Source organism: Emiliania huxleyi (assembly GCF_000372725.1).
Source record: "Emiliania huxleyi CCMP1516 chromosome Unknown EMIHUscaffold_126, whole genome shotgun sequence".
NCBI classification, from domain to species: domain Eukaryota; phylum Haptophyta; order Isochrysidales; family Noelaerhabdaceae; genus Emiliania; species Emiliania huxleyi.
In genome coordinates this window covers 360,945-373,315 of record NW_005201327.1, presented here as the reverse complement: position 1 = coordinate 373,315, position 12,371 = coordinate 360,945, and the positions used below count along the sequence as shown (strand labels likewise).

Genomic DNA, 12,371 nt, shown 5'->3' with positions numbered 1-12,371 from the left:
ACACTGCCATCGCGCTCCTCTATTCAGACCAGATGGTGAGCCTTAACTGTAAATTACCGTCGGAAAGCTGTCAGAACGGCTGTCAGAACGCTGTCAGAACACTGTCAGAACGCTGTCAGAACGCTGTCAGAACGCTGTCAGAACACTTTTGTGGGTAGGGTACTGTCAGAACGTTGCCAGCACGCGAAAGCGGGCCAAGTGTGAACATCTGCAAGATCGGCTGAAGAGCAGTCAGCTCGAGGCAGTCGCTCCGGTCAGGCAAGTCCAAGCTGAAGTCGTCACTCGCTGTTGCTGTTGTTTTGCAGTGAAAGGGTGTTTCGATTGCCAGGGTGTGACACATTGAGCGGCGCGGTGGCGGCGCAAGCGACACGTTCAGTCGCGCAATAACCGAGGCTGCCGTCTTGGATGCAGCCTTCCAGTCTGACTGAACCGCCGGGCTCGCGCTTTGCCCATTGTGCTGCGTCGAACCGGCTGCCCCCGGGACCGCGGACCGCGGCTCGTTTGCGTCGCGGGGCTGTCTGTGCAGACCATCGCAAGAGCACGTTTGCTATACAGCGGCATGGCGGCCTTGGCGTTGCCACCTGACAACGGACGACCGTTGCTGCGCGCCCGACCTCTCGCGGCAGCACCGTCATTTCTTTTTTCGTTGTCACAACAGACTTGGCTCGAAGTTGAAAGTTGAAGTTTGTGTCAGAACGGGACCAAGTTTGTGTCAGAACAGGGCCTACGCCTCAACGTGAGAGTGTCACCTTGTGGGAGGATGTGCTGTGTGTGACTGTGTGCGTGTGTGTGTTGAGTCCGTCCGTCCGTCCGTGGCTCGGTCGTCGGAGGGAGGGAGACTTCAAGACAGAGAGAGGGAAGGAGCAGAGGCAACTGGGAATGTCAGAGCCCCTGAGCTGTGAAGAGAGGGGAGGATTTTGCGCTGTCAGAACACTGCCAGAACGTTGTCAGAACACTGTCAGAACGCTGTCAGAACGCTGTCAGAACGGCCAGGTCTCTGTCAGAACAGGTGTGGGAGCTCCACAAACCAGGTTAAAGGATATCCACCTCGAGAACCTCGAGAGAACCTGTGTTAGGTGTCGCATTAAATTCTTACAAGTAGGGACGCCGTTCTCACTACTCCGGTGGGAGAGGGAGGGGTGGAGGGACGAGGTCCGGGCTGGGCGGCTTCTGCTGCTCAGCGAGGACCTCGAACCCCTGCTGCGCAATGGTGGGTGGGGCGGGGTTTCCCGCCCCACCGGCCATCGGCGGGGTAGGCGCGCGGGTGGGGGGGGTTGGGATGAGGGGGAGTGGGATGGGGATGGTCTTTTCGGCGAGCACCACGGTGCTCGCGGATTCGACTGTCCCCCTGATTGGGGGTCCGACGACGGCTACGGTGAGGACGACGGCTTCTGAGGAAGCCGTCGCCCGTGCCTTGCCTGTCGCGTGAATCGTGTTGTGCGACCGGCTAGGCTTGTAAAATTCTTTTCAGGGAGTGGTGTGACTGCTCCTGTGGTGCGGGCGACGGCTTCTGAGGAAGCCGTCGCCCGCGCCTCACCTGTCGCGTGAATCGTAGGTAGGTAGGTAGGTAGTAAGGTGAAGAACAGCCAGGCTCGGAATCGTGTCGTGCGACCGCCTTTCGTTGTAAAATTCTTTTCAAGTGAGGGACGGCGTTCTCCTCACTACCCACTGCCCAGTGACATGTCGAGCGGGCACGGTGGCGCTCACTGCGGCACCAGCAATTGCGACTCGGCGTGGGAAAATGTTGCCGGCAGCGGCGAACACTCCTGCGGCGATCGAATCGCGTGGCTACAAAGCTCTGAAGGCGGCTTGCTGAGCGAGTCTGAGGCCTGCGGGCGCGTGGCCGGCGAATTTGCGAGCGTTTGCGGCGCCTGCATGCCCGGCGGCGAGTCGTCCCAGCTCTGGAAAATCACATTGGCGCTGATGGTGGTGGCGCTCGGCGTCGGCGTCGCGGCCACCGCAGCCATCTGCGTGGCCAGTGTCCTCCGGCGTCGGCGGGCGGTGGCGCGGCTCCTGCAGGCGAGGAACGCCTGCTCGTCCGCGCCGGCCTCGCGCTCCGCCTCTCCCTCTCAAGGGGCGATCGATGACGGCGGAAACACTGGAGCACAGTCTCCTTGCCGGCCGGAGCGAGGGTCGGCAGCGTCCCGCGAGATGGTGGAGAAAATGGGGCTCCAGCTCTCGGCGGCGACGGGGGCGCGCGCCCGCGGCATCCCCGGCCAGATGAGGCCGGTGCGGGCCGGGCAGCATGGCAGGCTTGCCGACGGGTTCAACAGCACGAGCGGTGGAGTCGAGCTCGGAAGGACCTCTGGAGGGCTGGCCAGCTTGGACAGCGCGCGGGCGGCCAACAACCCATCGCCGATGTCCTCCCCAAGGAATTCCGGACGATCTTCGTCAGGGCCACTAGCGCGGGCGGAGGTGTGAGCGCAGCGCCCGTGAAGAGCGGCCCTCGCCTGTCCTCGGTGTTATCACGTACCGGCAGCAGAGACGCCTGGGTGGTGTGTGTGTGTGACATGCATGCATGCATGTGCATGCATGCATGCATGTATTGTGTGGGTGCGTGTATGTGTGTGTGTGTGTGTGTGTGTGTGTGTGTGTGTGTGTGTGTGTGTGTGTGTGTGTGTGTGTGTGTGTGTGTGTGTGTGTGTGTGTGTGTGTGTGTGTGTGTGTGTGTGTGGAGCCAGGGCTTGCGGGGGGGGGGGGGGGGCAATGGGTGGCGAGGTCTACGTTAGAAGTGGCACGGCCGAACCCTCCGATATTTATGGGAGAGAACAATGGATCGATTTCGGGAGTCGGGTATGTGCGAGTGCGTGCTCCTGCTCGTGAGTCGTCGTGTGAGAGAGATTTTTAGCAATACCAAACAAATCTAACACTGTGTGTTTTGTGTTTGTCGTGTCTGTGTGATGGAGACCTAAAAGCGTATTTTTATGGAGAGTTTACGAAACGCACGTTAACTGTATTATACAGCTTGTACACAGGTTGATGTAAAGGGTATGGATGCTGGGTTGAGACGGAAATCGGGGGACGCGACCCACTTCGCCACAGACGGTCCGCGCCTCGCCGCTATGACGGGCGCACGACCGCAGCTCGTGTGCGTGCGCCCGTCTTTGTCCGGAGTGAAAAGTCCAATCGTCGGTGGCGGCTTCGGGCTTCCCCCAACCAACCTGCGCCGCGCTCGGCGAACCTCGACAGCGCCTTCGGTGGCATGCAGCTCTTTGCGACAGAAGCCTGGAGAGCAGAGATACTGAGAGACAGGCCCAAAAAAGAAAATATATACCGCGCCCGAGTAGTACTCGGGCGCCTCGCCTATCGCGTGAATTGTAGGTCGAGGAAATTCTCTAAGAAGAGTTTAAACAAAAGAACTCTCTCTCACAGCAGACAGGCTCGACACAGGTGCGAACTGGCGCGTGCTAGCACTATCACCGGCACACCACCGGAGCCGCCTAAGCGACTCCGTCAAGAACGGCAACACCGCGAGGGACGAGGCGCTTGCCACGCTCGAGCTCACACTGATGCCGGCAACGGTTGAGGAGGACGCGCACGTGGTGACCCTGCTCCGCCGGGCCATGAAGGTGCGCTCGGCAATGCGGCGTGAGACCGCGAGCCCGGCGGTTCGAGAGGAGGCGGAGCGCCGCATGGGGCTTTAGGCGGCGAGGGCGGGGCGCCAGGCGGCGGTCTGTTTTCGGGGGAGTCGGGTGGGTCATCGGCGTAGCTAGAGGCCCCATCACCGATGTCGTCGAGTGGGATGGTTGTACCACCTCCGTTAATAACCACGTCGTCGCCCACGGTGCTGCTCTCACCGTCGTCTGCGTCTGTTGGGATCGACTCGTCTTGCCACTCCGGTGCGCCGCAATACCTCGCGCCGCTCCTGCCGAGGTCAGCTTGCTTATCGACGTAGTCGTTCCACTTATGACCACTGTGCCCCTTGACGTGTCTCCATGTCACTTCGTGCCTCGACGCTAAATGCCGCCACGCTGCTCGAAGGTAGCTCGCTAGTTGTGCGTTCTCCCCCGGCGAGATTCTCCCCGTTGCACACGCCATCGCGTACTCGCTGTCCGTTCGGACCACCCCTCGTGAGCCTGCTGGTCGTGGTGCCGTGTGGAGTAGTGAGCGAAAAAGCTCCGCAAGCGCTGACAGCTCCGCCGTGTTATTGGTGTGTTTCCGCGCCCCCACGAAAGCGGCGTGTACGGGGCTAGTCACGACGGGGCCGTAGCCTTCGGTCACGAGCATGGCATTCACGTCGCATATGCCGTCCCCGCCCATGACTACGGCGTACGCCCATCCTGCCCTGCCTCCGTCTTCCGACCCATCAGTGTACGCCGTCCAGTCGGGTGGTTGCTGCTGTGGGGGCGTGGTGCCGTCCCATCGACAGGGTCGAAGTATAACCCCTGGCGCCTCCACCATCAGCCGCACTTTAACACGGCAAGCACCGCCCCTATCACAAGGCTCGACGCTGAGTAGTGCCATCGTGTTGCTTGTGCAATCATTCGCAGCAATGTCGCGGGCAAGCTGAATCCTCTCCGGAAGCGCGCATTGGCCGTCGTCAGAAAAGAAGCCGGAGGCGAGCCAATCCCTCTCCCACTCTGCTACTGGTCCTTCCCCGGGCGAGGGCTGCCATCCGGGTATGCGAAGGCGTATTTCCCTCTCGGTTTGCTGTGCTCTCTTTGCCGTGTAGTAAAATTGGCGGACAAGTGCCGCCCTAGCGTCCTTGAAGATGGAGTCGACTCGGGCGTCCGGCGTCGCGTCGTGTGCAAGGTTCGCGTTGTAGTGCCGCCGCCGCACGATGCCCGCCAGCGTCTCCAGCATCATCACGCGTGTCGGCGTTGCCCCAATGCGCCCCTCTGCCATCTGTCCTCTGCTCGTAGTAAGCCGAAACCCGGTTATGCAGAGTCGGCGGTGTTCGTGTGCGAGTTGTTGCCATCGCGAACGCCGTGTCTCTTCACGCACCGCCTCGTCTAGCGTTGTGACTTCCAGAACCGTGCGGAGGGCGGCCTCATGGACCAAGCCTGTGTAAGGGCATTCGAGGGCTAGGTGCCGAGTGGTCTCGCGGGCTTGAGGTGGGAGTCCGGGTTTTGCGAGACGGGTGTCGTCTCGCAAGATGGCATCACGCTCGCACCTGCCGACCGCCGCCACGGCGGCGAGACGCCTTCTCCGCCACCGCGGCGCCGGCCACAGGCCAGCGCTAGGCAGCTGCCGGCCACACTGGGCCGGATTTGCCGGTAACCGTCGCCGCACACTCCTACGTCCACGCCGCTGTGACGTCTGGCGACGAGGCGCCGGCCGCCAAGCTTCATCGCCAACGTGGTCGCTCGCTGGTCCTCTCGGCTCGGCCACGCGTCGGCCCAGCTCACACGAGCTCCAGACAGCCACCAGTCGCCACGCGCAAAGCGTACGGGTCGCCGGCTCCCTGTTGTGCTCTCACGCTGGCCGGCGTAAAACTGTACTGGCAGTTGTCATGCCGTACCCGTCGCGTTTCGAAAGGGAGCCCTCAATTGACGCGTCTACACGCACCGTGCCACCGCTCTCCACAACTGCTACCGTGGACATCAAGCTCCTCGACTCGATCTGCGGCTACGACGGCGCTCTAGCTGCTGGCTCTCGCGGGTGTCTGGCGACCCGCTCAGGCTTGCGAAACGGCCGGCCGCGGCGACGTGTTTCGAGCTCGCTGGCCTTCTCCGCGCGGCTGGGCCCGCCCCTAGTCGGGGCCGACCCGCCCAGTCACTGGGCAGCGCGTGCGCCGGCGTTCTGGACGACGGTGTGCCGGTGCATCCGGGAGGCTCCGCGGGGCTGCTCTAGCAGCCTCGGGAGGGTCGAAAATCGAAGCCGGAGCGGCGGACCACGGAAGCTCCACGGACGGTGAGGCGGGCTGTGGTTGCCCCCCCCTGACCGGGTGAGGGAGTGGCGCCCCGGGAGTGCCGCTCCGGCGACGTCTGTGGCCTCCACGGTACCGTGACCGCGCCGGCCTCGCTCGGGAGGCTCTTTCGGAGCCGTCGGCCTCCGAAACCGTCGCGTTGCTGCGCCTGGACGGCTTCGATGCTCGCCAAACCCGTCGGCACCGTTCATATACACATGAATTGTGAACGAACGCGCATTTTTCTGATACTTTACTCGCATATGCCGAAATGTTAGTTTCGATCTAGTCCTCACGGACACAAAACAGAGGCCTCCTAGCACGGAGAAGCGACTAAGAGTCGCCGACGTGCGAGTAAAGTGTCAGAAAAATACGCCCGGAATCACAATTGATCCCGTCGACAAGGCGCCCCAATCGCGGAGGTCTGGCGCGGAGGCGAGCATCGACGCCTCGACGGTTGCTCTTCAGAGGCCGAAAACAGGCGCCTGAAAAAGTAGAGAACGCGAGACTGATCACGCGCGCGGAAAAGCCCGAGGGGCGAATCTAAAGTGCCGAGGCGCTTGCTAATCACCCCAGCTAGGGCCACGGAGGCGCTCGCGGCAGGTCTCCGCGCGCGCGCTGGCCGGTGGCAGCTGATCTCGGGCGGCGGGCGGCGGGAATGGGCTCGGGCGGCACCTTTTGCCCTCAAAAGTCGTTCGAGAGTACCGGGTCGCGGCGGGAACGCGCCCATCCGCTCGATGGGTGTCAGGAGTCGATCGCCTGTGCCAGGAGCGAGCACGGGAGTCGTCGCGATGGGAGTCGTAGCGGCGTGGCGCTCGGCTTCGAGAGAGCGACGTGGGCGCGGCGGCGCGGGCGGCCGGTGGGGCGCATGAGGTCCGCACCTTCGCGACGGGCAGGCTCGATACGGCCGCTGGCCGGGGCGGCCGCTCGACCGGCCGCCGCGGTCGTTCCGGCGGCGGCGTCGGCGTCGGCGTCGCGAGCGAACTGGCTCGCATCGACGAGCGACCCTCTTCACAGAACCCGAATTGCCACCTTAAGAAACCACGCCGGGCGATTTCCGCAAAAATCTAAGAAACCACGGCGCGCCGCAGGCGCGGCTCCGAGAAAAGGCCAGACACGAGTGTGAACAGGAGCTCCGAGCTCAAAATTTCTCTTCGCCTGCGCGGCGCGCGCACTTGGCATTTTACAAGTCCTCTGCGGTGTTTTGAGCGAGTGGATGGATGCGTGTGCGTCTTGAGTCGGTGGCAGACTGGCTGGCGGCATCGGATCCGTCCGGGACCGCAGCTCACCTCTTCCGACGAGGGGGCCGGCTCTGACCTTTGACCTACCTTTGTTTGCGGGAGCTAAGAAACCACGGCGTGGGGTGGGTGAGGGGTGTGGAAAGGCTTAGAAACGGCGGCGTGCCGCGCAATCCTGTTTTCTTAATGCCCGCAACCCACTGTAGGTGCCCGCCGCCCGCCCGCCCCGATGAGCACCATGTTTCACCTGCTCGTGCTAGCTCAGTCGCTGCAGCGCCTGGAAACGGCCGCGAGAGCCACCGGCTCTTTGCAAGCGCAGGCGACGCTGTGCGAAGTTGCTGCCACGATTCTCAAAGCAGGCTCGAATGCGGCTCCACCCTGCACGTCGGAGGCCCCATGCCCAGCTGTAGCCTCGGAACCCGGCAGCTGCGAGCCCTCCTCCATTTGTGGCTGCAGTACTGTGCTCACGTCAGGCTGCCCCAGCTGCCCGAAGACCCTACAGGATCTGATCGCTCCGAGTCTCCAGCAGCACTACTGTGCGTCGGACCAGGATTGCAACGCGCCGCGCGGCCGGTGCAGACGTGGCCGCTGCCGCTGTGCTCCGGGCTGGGGCTTGCGCAACTGCTCGTTTGAAAATGGCGCAACGGGAGGATCTGACCCGCATTTCTCGGAGCGGGTGTATTCAGGCTACTACAGCAACCTGACCTTCGCCGGCAAGACGCTCGCCAGCCCGACCGAGAGCCGACAGTCGCGCGGGACCTCGCTGAGTGGGCCAGGCAGCAACGCTGAGGAGACAGCTGGCGTGCGCACGGTTCTGCCTGTCCTCCTCTCCCTCATGCGTGTGCGCACGGTCCTGGATGTGCCCTGTGGCGATTTCAATTATATGCGTGAGGTTTTGAGCGCCGCCGCCACCCCGCCTGGCATCGTATATCAGGGCTTGGATATCGTCTCGTCGTTGGTGGCGGAGCTACAAGCCACGTTTGGCACACCAAGCGAACGGCCGAATGGCCCCTCGCCCCACCGAATCTCCTTTGGCCGATTCGACCTCGCTCTCGAATACTTGTGGCCTGCAGACCTTGTGGTGGTACGCGACTTACTGTTTCACTTTTCGGCTGAGCGGGCTGCTATGGTGCTGCGACGTATCGCGGCGTCGGGCTGCCGGTACGCGCTCATCACCTACTTCCCTCGTGGCAGCAACACACGCGCCGCACGGAAGTACCGCCCGGGAAAGGGGTTCTCGTCCTACGCGAGCTGGAACCTCGAGGCAGGTCCGTTTGGGCTACCTCCGCCACTGCTGCGAATTGGCCACGACGGTAGCAGGCGCGAGCGGCGCGTGATGGGCCTCTGGCTCTGCGCAGACCTCGCCCATTCCGTGTGACGAAGAATATCGACTCAGCGTCTTAAGAACGCGTAGTTCTTAAGAATTCTTATATCACAAGCCTCTCTCCAGCCAAGCTGGCCGTCTAGGGCGCGGACTGGCGCGGACTGGCACACACACCGGCTCACCACCGGAGCCGCGCGCACAGACCACCACGATGACGGCACCGATGCTGCTGCTATCGTTACACGCGTGCGCCACCGCGCCTCCGCTCCTCACGAGGCGGCATCCTGGCGGCGTGCTTGAGGTGCGACTCAACCGGCCTTCGAAGCTGAACGCTCTTTCTTCAGAGATGGTGGACGGACTCCGCGAGGCGGTGGTTGCGGCGAGGGAGGAGGGTGCCTCCGGCCTGCTTCTGACGGCGTCCGGAGACCGCGCATTCTGTGCGGGCGGCGACATCCGGCAGGTGGCCGCGATGCCGCCACAGCAGAGGCGCGACTTTCTGCGGCGCGAGTACAGCCTGATGATCGAGCTGTTTGCGCTGCGGGATAGCGTGCCTGTGGTCGCGCTTGCAGACGGACTCATTTTTGGCGCCGGAGCGGGGCTCTTCATGGCGGCAGAGACGCGCATTGCCAGCGCGCCGTCCAGCCTGGCGATGCCAGGCAAGCCTCTCACAGCCGCGCAGCATCGCCACTCTGCACAGTCTCCAGTGACCAGTAATATTGCAGCACTCTGCAGTAGTCCGCGTGGTCGCAGTCTCCAGTAACCAGCAGTAATGCGGGCCCCCTCGTCACCTCTCGCTGGATCTCGCCGAGCCACGCCGCAAACCTCGGCTCACCTCGGCCAAACCTCGTGTCGTCGCGCCCCGTGCCAGAGTGCGCGCTGCTGGGGCTGTGAACAGCGTCTCTTCACACCTGCAGCTGTGAACAGAGTGCGCGCTCGGCATCGTGCCCGACGTCGGCGCCACAGACTACCTGCGCAGCTGCCTGGAAGGCGGGGGAGATGCGCCGAGATGCGCCGAGATGCGCCGAGATGCGCCGAGATGCGCCGAGATGCGCCGAGATGCGCCGCTGGCGGCAGATCTCTTGCGCAGCCGCCTCGACGGCGGCGGCGCGTAGTTCATGAGAGGAGGGAGTCTTGCGCAGCAGGCGGGATCGGGCAGTGGGCGTCGCTGACCGGCGGCCGCTTCTCCTCGGACGCCATGGCGGCCGGCGGCCTCTGCACGCACGTGTACGAACGACGACCGCTGTCAGGCTCGGCTCAACTCGCCGCATCTCGCCTCGTCTCCGTGCTAGGCATGTTTGCGGCGCCGACGAAACCGAGCGCCAGCCCGGGCAGCGCTCGCTCCCTTCGACGAGCGACGCTGCCGAGGCGGTGCAGGCGGAGACCAGCCGAGAGACCGGTCGAGATCGGTCGAGATTGGCCGAGACTAGCGAGGGCGCCCGCTAAAGAGCTCGCAACTAACAGCTAAGGCGCGGCGGTGCAGGCCACCTATTCCTCGCTAGTGGACTGCTCCAGCGCGGCGGAGCTGCGCGACACGATAGGCGAGGGGAGGTTGCCTGAGAGACCCCGAGAGCGCCCGACAGTACGCGAGAGTACGCGAGAAGAGGACGCGAGACTACGCGACGAGATTACCCGGCGGCTGCGGCGCACGATAGACTCTTGCGGGGCGGCGGCGACGGCGCCAATGGCGGCGGCGACGCGGGCGGCGGCGGGAGGCTACGAGGCGGCCGCGGCGTCGCTGGTCTTTGCGCGCGAGACGCTCGATTCGGCGAGCGCGCTGCAGAGGCTTCCCGCGCGGCTTTGCGACGCGGCGGAGGCGGCCGAAGCTAAGGGCGACCTAGGTCTGGCAAGCTGGGCGCGAGACACACGGGCATCATCCGCCTGGTGCCTCCCCGGCGGCGGCACGATTTCTTTTTCACCCTGTTTTTTTCTTTTCCCAGGCAGCACTGTCGAGGGCCTCCCCGGCGGCGCTGCTGGTGGCGCTCGAGTGCCTGCAGCTGCCGCTGCCAGAGGAGCCGCTCGCGCGACGCGCCGCCGCGTTGGGTGCGGAGCTCGCCGCCAACCAGGCGCTGGTCTGCCGCGACGAGTTTGCGGAGGGCGTCGCTTGCGCCGTCGGCGAGCGCAAGGGGCAGCCGCCGCGGTGGGAGCATGCAAGCGTCGAGGAGGCGGAGGGCGACCCGGCGGTGCAGCGACTCCTCGATGCTGTCCGCCGCGCACCACCGCTCGACCTCGAGCTGGAATCGGCTGATGAGCGGCGGAGTGCGGCGGGTCGCTCTCTTGAGAGTTGAGTGTTGAGAGACGGGCCCTCGGTCACGAACTAGCCACGACCCACGTGGACGTATACTGAAGCCTTTTTCGTTCTTGTGCTGTGGGTCATCACGGACGTGCGAACAGATCGACCGGGCGAAAGGGAAGCTTCTGTGACGAGTCCCACACTGGGCCGGCGAGCTCAGCGGGGCACAGCCACAGGGGCACTGCTGAGCTCACAGACAACATTCTCTCACACATGCATAACTAGCGGCAAACATAAGATGGGCGGTATAGTGCGCGCAAGCCTGGAATTGGCTCGGCGAAGCGATGCCGCGACGGGCTGCTCGCGAACCGTGTAGCTTGGGCTTGGTTCGCGGCAGCATTGGGAGCGCAGAGGGGACGACGACATATAGCTTCTACTCACTTCTTCTTCTTCTTGGCCTTCTCAGCCGTCTCCGCAGCGGCGGCTTTCTCCTCGAGGATCGCAGCCACCTAACAGAAACGCGCAGAGGCGGTACATGACGGCGGCCCCTGCCTGCTTACTCGGCCTGGCGCAAGCAGAAGGCGCACCGGAGCAAACGCTTGCTCAAACGCGGCCTTCGGCGGCGTCGACGACGCGGTGGACGTAGCGTGCCACGGCTCGTCCGAGGACCAGTCGGTGGTCGCGGCCATCCGCGGGGAGGCTCGAGGCACGGCGAGCAGCGCGTCAGCAGAGCCACTGAGGGCGATGAGCATACACACAAAGCCTGCCACCTTCATTACGCCAACGTTAATCGCCTGAGAAAAGAATTATCTCGCATTCTTTTTTTGCGAACCCCTGCAGAAGGACTTCGCCCGCACCTCGCCTGTCGCGTGAATCGTGTCGTGCGACTGACGCAAAAATTCTTTTTCTCGCGATGTCTGCCCCGCCGCGCCGCCGCTCGCGCCGCCTCGCCACCGCCGCCACCGCCGCGCCATCGCCAGACACGCCGCCGCCCGCCCACCTCCTCGACCTCCCCTCGGAGCTCCTCGTGCGCGCCGTCTCTCGCTGCGACCCCGCCGACATCGCTCGCGCCGCGGGCATCTCGCGCGTCTTGCACGCCTCGCTTGCGGTGGAGGCCATCCGCTTGTGGGCGCAAGAGCGCGGTTTCGAGCTGCCGGCACTGCCAGAGGGCGAGAGCTGCGCCGTGCGGTGGCTGTGCTATTCGGCGTTGCTGTGCGAGTCCAACCCTCCGGCGAGGGTGGCGGCAGGCCAGTCTCACAGCTTCTTCATCGACGGCGAGGGGCGGCTCTCGTCGTGCGGCAAGGCTAACAGCTGGCAGCCGGGACTACTCGGGCACGGCGAGGGCGTGACGCGGCTCAACACGCCGACCCGCCTCCCCTCTCCTCAGCTGGGCGGCGAGCGTGCCGTGAGCGTGTCGACTGGATTCATGCACAGCTTCGCCCTCACTGCCGACGGAGCTCTCTGGAGCTGGGGTGGGGGAATCTATGGCATGCTGGGCCACGGCGACCAGCAGAACCAGCTGCTGCCAAAGAAGATCGAGGCCTTTGCCGGCCAGCGCATCGTCGCTGTGTGCAGAACCAGCTGCTGCCAAAGCCTCGCCCTCACCGCCGATGGAGCCGTCTGGAGCTGGGGCCAGGGAGACGTCGGCCAGCTGGGCCACGGCGACCTGCAGAACCAGCTGCTGCCCAAGGAGATCGAATCATTTGCTGGCCAGCGCGTCGTCGCTGTGTC

General features: G+C 64.2%; 3 protein-coding genes across 3 annotated transcripts; all 3 read left to right on the top strand.

The window, feature by feature from the left end:
* Window positions 1-1,680: 1,680 nt before the first annotated feature.
* EMIHUDRAFT_225786 (hypothetical protein) lies at window positions 1,681-2,404 on the top strand (the record flags this gene model as incomplete). The annotated part of the gene is made up of 3 exons (XM_005789683.1): window positions 1,681-2,036; window positions 2,253-2,281; window positions 2,373-2,404. 3 exons carry the CDS (start codon window positions 1,681-1,683, stop codon window positions 2,402-2,404), a joined length of 417 nt encoding a protein of 138 aa, XP_005789740.1.
* Window positions 2,405-7,324: 4,920 nt separating this feature from the next.
* EMIHUDRAFT_225783 (hypothetical protein) lies at window positions 7,325-8,464 on the top strand (the record flags this gene model as incomplete). Its single annotated transcript, XM_005789682.1, has 2 exons — window positions 7,325-7,420; window positions 7,589-8,464. The coding sequence occupies 2 exons, from the start codon at window positions 7,325-7,327 to the stop codon at window positions 8,462-8,464; spliced, it is 972 nt and encodes a 323-aa protein (XP_005789739.1).
* A 157-nt stretch (window positions 8,465-8,621) lies between these two features.
* ECH12 (3-hydroxyisobutyryl-coenzyme A hydrolase-like protein) lies at window positions 8,622-10,695 on the top strand (the record flags this gene model as incomplete). Its single annotated transcript, XM_005789681.1, has 5 exons — window positions 8,622-9,106; window positions 9,700-9,806; window positions 9,877-9,958; window positions 10,193-10,291; window positions 10,362-10,695. 5 exons carry the CDS (start codon window positions 8,622-8,624, stop codon window positions 10,693-10,695), a joined length of 1,107 nt encoding a protein of 368 aa, XP_005789738.1.
* Window positions 10,696-12,371: the final 1,676 nt, after the last annotated feature.